This window comes from Sebastes fasciatus, chromosome 23 (assembly GCF_043250625.1).
Source record: "Sebastes fasciatus isolate fSebFas1 chromosome 23, fSebFas1.pri, whole genome shotgun sequence".
NCBI lineage: Eukaryota > Metazoa > Chordata > Actinopteri > Perciformes > Sebastidae > Sebastes > Sebastes fasciatus.
The window spans coordinates 6,012,789-6,018,815 of NC_133817.1; the positions used below are offsets into that span (position 1 = coordinate 6,012,789).

At 43.2% G+C, this 6,027-nt stretch overlaps 1 protein-coding gene across 1 annotated transcript; it reads right to left on the bottom strand.

Moving 5' to 3' along the window:
* Positions 1-87: 87 nt before the first annotated feature.
* On the bottom strand, positions 88-2,973 carry LOC141761860 (NXPE family member 3-like). Its single transcript, XM_074625499.1, has 5 exons — positions 2,555-2,973; positions 1,826-2,121; positions 1,429-1,499; positions 922-1,128; positions 88-838 (listed from the first exon to the last, which is right to left on the bottom strand). The coding sequence occupies exons 1-5, from the start codon at positions 2,939-2,941 to the stop codon at positions 291-293; spliced, it is 1,509 nt and encodes a 502-aa protein (XP_074481600.1). The 5' UTR covers positions 2,942-2,973; the 3' UTR covers positions 88-290.
* Positions 2,974-6,027: the final 3,054 nt, after the last annotated feature.

The following is a 6,027-nucleotide window of genomic DNA, read 5'->3' on the forward strand; positions in this document are numbered from 1 at the left end:
AACATCAGTTTCTTGCCAAACTTGGAACAGTGTTTTGTGTTTTTTTAACATGAGGATATCTGAATACATGTTTTATTTTTGCTGGTTTGAAGTGGCCAGGGCCTAATTAGAAAAAGGTGATGTCACAAATTCCCGTGCAACGTTTAAATCAAATGTATAGCACTGTGGTTGTTAAGCGATTAATTTAATATTTATTCATTTCAATTGCATAAACTGCCAGTATAGAGACATGTAAACTCAGCGTGTGCTTTAATCCCCACACATAAAAACAAACACAAATAAAACACATTCTAACCGCCCTTTTGAGGACATATGTTGGACAAGAGAACGTCAATCATATTCTTAATAATGGGGCGTTGTGGGTGGAGGTTGTGCGGCAGGTGGTGGGCCAGAACCATCTCCCAGGCATCGATCAGATGAACATTCAGTCCTTTGAACACGGCTCTGAGCACCGTGTTACCCTGCAGCGAAAACCAGTCGCTGTTGGTCTGAAAAGACGATGAATCTTTGGGGTTCCCGATCCGGATGACGACCAGCGTTCCTGGAGCCCTGTCCAGCAGCCGCACCACCGCCCTGCGGATGCTCTGCAGCCTCCGGATGTAGATCTCCATGGGGTAAGTGCAGAAGTGAGCCCAGATGCCAAAAACTACAACAGTGTTGGTGCCTCCGATTAAGCCATCTAGTTCATTGGCAATGTAACGAAGCTCGCTGGTTGAGACCCTGTCAAAAAAGAGAGGAGGACCATGGCAGCGGAATGTCAACAAGATGTTGTTTGCATAGTCCAAGGCCATGAAAGGTCCAACATTCTTCAGGCTGTGCAGGTCAAACTCCTTCAGATCTAGAAGTGTTACAGAGGTAACAGAATGAGCTGCAGTGGGCACAAAATCAAACGGTTGCTTGAAATCCCTGTGGATCAGCTACCTGGTAGAGCTGGGATGAGGAATTCATACCACTGCCTGATAGTCGAGTCTCCATACAGGTGGACCTCCTTTCCTTTCAGACACTGACTGATGGCATAGGGGGTGTTGAATTGGTGAACTGTGGTGCCATTTAGTGCTCGCCACACATCCTGGTAGTAATAACCAGAAGGTCCAGATGTCACAATGCTGCTCTGCACCTTTGGTTGACCTGAGAGGAAGTTAAAGGATGAAGGTGGAGTTATTTAAGGTTTGTTATTGTCGACAAATTCCACTAAAGGACCAAATCCAAGGGCCTTCCCTAACCTGATCCTAATCTGTGGCACTCAGCCTCAAGTCAATTCGTTACTAGGGTCCTAGCGCTCTTCTCAAATTGGGCTGAATACATTTCTAGACAGGTCAATGCTACGTTGTTTACAAATGAGTTTTTCCTGAATGTTTTACCTTAATTTTCTGAAGCACATTCAGAAGGCGATTATTTTTATAGGCAGTAGTAAAAATTATGCTTTACCTTCCGTTTTTTGCAACACGGTGACACTGGCAGGTCCTGTAGCCCGAATGGAGACTTTCATGTTGACACCACTGAAGAAAAAGCACACATAATAAAATATCTCTCACACATATTACAACACTAACAACTTAAATACAAGAAAATCTGAAAAATCTGAAATCAGGTTAAAACTAGAAGAGTCTAGCCAGCCTATTCTCATTTCCAAGGTTTTGTGACGGCCGTTGGTGTTCGGTACCGCCACACCCGGCACCCTTTAGCACCGGTATGAAACGCACTGGACGTTCCATTAACTATAATGTAAACTAATCCACGGCAACAGTAAACGTCCCACAAAGGAGATACATAGGTAACACTCGCTGCATGTATTAATTAAAAGTCAAACAAAATGCCCCCTCACCCTCGAAAGAGCTTCTCCTCCTGGGCCTTAAGGTTGAGTCTGTATCCTCCCCTGACGTGGTCAACCCTGGCATCACAGCTCAGCTTCTTTGGCTTGTAGCAGAACCAAGGCTCGCCTGTACGGACGTCAGCGTAGTTGCACAGCGGCTGCTGGGTTGGACGTAGGCAGACGTTACAGACGGTAGTTTCAGAGAGTGAGCCTGAGCGGAAGAGGCTGTTGAAGTACATCCTGTCAGGCTGTTCGCTGTTCAGCCTGTTCAGCACTGTGATGGCCTCACAAGGATGAACCAGCGTCACCTGATTGGATAGAGAACCACAGTTTTCACAGTCCAGTCATGTTCAGTCATGTCAATACAGACAAATAAAATGAGTACTACTTGAAGATCCACACTTTGACACATTTATAAAGATTCACTTCTTCGTAGACCAGATTGATCTCAGATGTCAATCGCTGGAGAGTTAGTTAGAGTTGCTAGGGACAGTTTGCAGCCAACAAAACCTACAATCGGTGGCAAGAAATGAGAACCTGCTTTTTGTTTGAAATGTAAAAGTCTCATTGTTTCTCAAATGACTGACAGTTTTGAGTGGTAAATCTGCCACCGTTATCATTACAAACTGCAACAGTGCCGCGTGAGAAGTGAAAGTTAACAGGCGTAGCACCAGTAACTAAGGGGGACGGGACTTAGTGAATAATCAGAAGATTTAAGACACCTGCAGTTAACATGATCACCTCAACCAGCGCATCTCCTTCCCAGAGTAAAGAGAATACAGCAGAGTAACTCCCATTGAGATGATCCACCACTTGTCCAACCACACCTGCATCAAGCTTCCGGTTGTGCAGCTTGGTGAGTAAGAAGTCCCCCCCAAACTTCTTGGGACGGCCCTGGAAGTCAGACATCTGTATGATAACCTCCAGCTGATCCCCTACGTGCCACTGTCCTCCTCCCCTCGCTGGGAGAATGGTGAAGGTGCTGTGAGCTGGATCGCTGGTCTGCTCCAGGGAAGCAGGAGCTGTTAAAGGTGGAGTTTCAGGCCAAGCAATGGAGTCTAGTAGGAAGCGTTCCTCTAGAGCCTCCTCACGGGACAGTGGTTGGAAATTGCAGAAGCTGCGATTCATGTCAGGGTCAGTGGAAACTCTTGGGACGATGATGGGGGATTTCACTTTATGCTGACACTGGCAGAGAGATGGTGACAAACATGCATCAGACAAATGCACTGAAAGCAAATTAACCAAATAAAGCAAAAGGGACTGAGAAGGAAGATTTTTCCCATCCCAAAGCTCAAATTGACTTTGGGGTGTTGATAAGAACTGTTGATCTGTTAGCTGCAGGAATTTCTACCTTTCTCAACTTCCCCTGTGGCCCTTACTCTGTTGTTAACTTTGATCCATGGAAAAAACACATTTGCACAAAATCAAAGTCAAATGGTCAAGGTTTTCAAAGTGTCCACTGAAATTCATATTTTGGGATATTTTACATCATTGGCGCAGAAGCACTATGGAGGCTGTTTCACACCTGATGGTTTGACATGACAGAGGAAGATTTTAATGGCTGAAAAATGCATTTGATGCATACCAATTGGATTGAACCACACTTCAGGTACAAAAGGGACACTTTGTTTTCAAAAATTGCATTGATAAGAGAATCCAAATAAAAGCCATTGAACCTCTTATGGTACGTGTCCACAGCCTCTGTCCTTTCCATGCTTTCCATTCATTGTCTATGTAAGCAGCCGTGCAATGCATTCTAGTAGCGTGGCTACACGATTCAAGAGACAAGGCATCACGTTGGCCGGTCCTCATTTGTTTATAGTTGAGATCTAGGCTACTTTATGCAAACCAGGGGCATCCGGTGCAATTCGCCGCCTCTGGAAACTCCCAAGAGACTTTAAAACTAAGTGTTGTCCATCCAAAATAAAGACAGATTTAGCAACTGCATGGCTTATTTCTCGCATAAAATGTTTTTAGAAACACATTTCGGAAAACTATTTTCATGATATAAGAGAAGAAAGTTTCCAAATGAGCTGCCATGTTGGTTCCGGTTTGAAAGCTCGGAGCAACAGCCCTCGAGGGAAACCATTCGTCCAATCAGGTGCCTAGTGTCTAGTGGCAGCCTGTCAAGCGTCCATTGCTGGGAAGCGAGGCGATCCCTTGCGATAAAAACGCCCCTGTGGACATTTTGGGGAATCTTTTTAAAAACTGTACATTTGTAACTCATTTGTTTAGGTCTTCAGTGAGAACAAATGAGAACAACATTAATGGTTTTGGTCTAAGGCATAGAATAATGCGAGCCTAGCTAGAGGAGCTGCTGCTGTCACCAGGTCAAGGTGCAGCATTGAGAGGGTAAATACAATTTAACTGCATTTATTTGAAATGAAAGAACATTACTGTTGCTGAGCCACGTTGCATTTGAAAATATCCTGAAACTTGACTAATATTAAACATTTCCAACAGGGTCCACCCTTCAAGCAGACCCTCTAAAACCAAGTTCTCACCTCCAGAACATCCATGTTACGTAGCACATAGATCGAGACAAAGAGAGCCAGAAAGAGGAAGATGACTCCGTACTCCATTCTTATACAAGCTCTGGCCTTCATGATAGTCTTGATCTATGGCTGCAGCAGGCTGTGACCACTTCCTCTGGTACTGGATTAAAGAAGAGAATTATTAAAAAATAAAAAACAAAAAACATAGGGGTTACTGCTAAAAACTTGAAATTCCTTTGATTAATCAACCATCAACCAAAGAAAGCAGCTTCCTCTCTTGCAGTTGACCATGATTCAATCTATCCGCACCCTTTGCCACGTCATGTAAATAAGTAAATTCAAATACATTTGGATTGTGCTGTTTTTGACATCCTGACACCACATGCTGCAAAGTTACCCTAATAACAAGTTGCACAAATATCTGTTTTCATTTTCATTACAGAAGCAGAGAAAGGATTTCCAGCACAACTTCACCTTCTTTCAAGGTGCATGGAGATGGGAGTCTGAAGATGGAGGAGTGAAGATACTGGTATCAAACCAGATAACCTAAGGAACAAACTGGTGTGTTTTTTTATGCTAAATGCAGTACCTGTGAGGGTTTCTGGACAATATGTGTCATTGTTTTGTGTTGTTAATTGATTTCAAATAATAAATATATACATACATTTGCATAAAACAGCATATTTACCCACTCCCATGTTGATAAGAGTATTAAATGCTTGACTAAAAATCGCCCTTTAAGGTACATTTTAAACAGTTGAAAAATGTGATTAATCGCAATTAAATATTTTTATCGATTGACAGCCCTAACCTAAATATGATCTAAATATTTATTTTTTAATCATATTCTTAGCTTTTATAGTTTTTTTGTGTGTTTTCAAAGTATGCCACACTAAATAGGCCCACTGGGTTAAGACCTCTACTGCACAAGTCTGAGTGCTGCCTCTTAATGCACTTCTCTTGTGCATGAGGACCAAATATGATGTCACCATGTCCTTTATTGGGCACTCCCCTCACCTCTCTGTCAGTTTGGGAATGTGATTGGCCTGAATCCACATGACCGCATTATCACCCACATCAGGTTAAACAACAAGGCAGGCAGCTCAAAGGAAAGGACTATAGACTCAATGATCAATATCCACGTGAAATCATGCTACATCACAGAGACTATTTCCAATCCGTAAACAAATGATGAAAGAAGGCAAAAAAGCAATAATCTCAGTGGACAAATTCTACATAGATGGAGAGTTGTACCGTGATAAGGACATGACCCCCTGTCTCTTCTAGACACCCCCCCATCTCCCTCTCTCTCTCGTACACCGCTCCATTAGCTACACAAACATGCACACATCCAAAAACCAAAGAATTCCTGCATCCTATCCTGTGTTCTTTCTCTCTGAAACCAGACTTCATTAACTTTTCTATCATTTTAAGCATCTTCCGGGTTTTCCTGTTGAATAAAAGGATGCAGTCAAGTGACTCTCACCTGTTACCTGTCGGCGGGTAACACTTCAGTTCAGCATGCAGTGGTGATCCAGCGAGCAGCTTGTTGTTCCAAATAAAATCTGAATCAAATGGGACTGAACGAACCCTACTGACTATTCTGATTCTAACTGATCACAGAGACACACCTGAGCAGGGATGTACTGTGTCTCGGTTTGTTCTTAATGAAGCAGAGGGCTGAGAGGCAAAATGTGATACACCCACCCAGGTAACCAC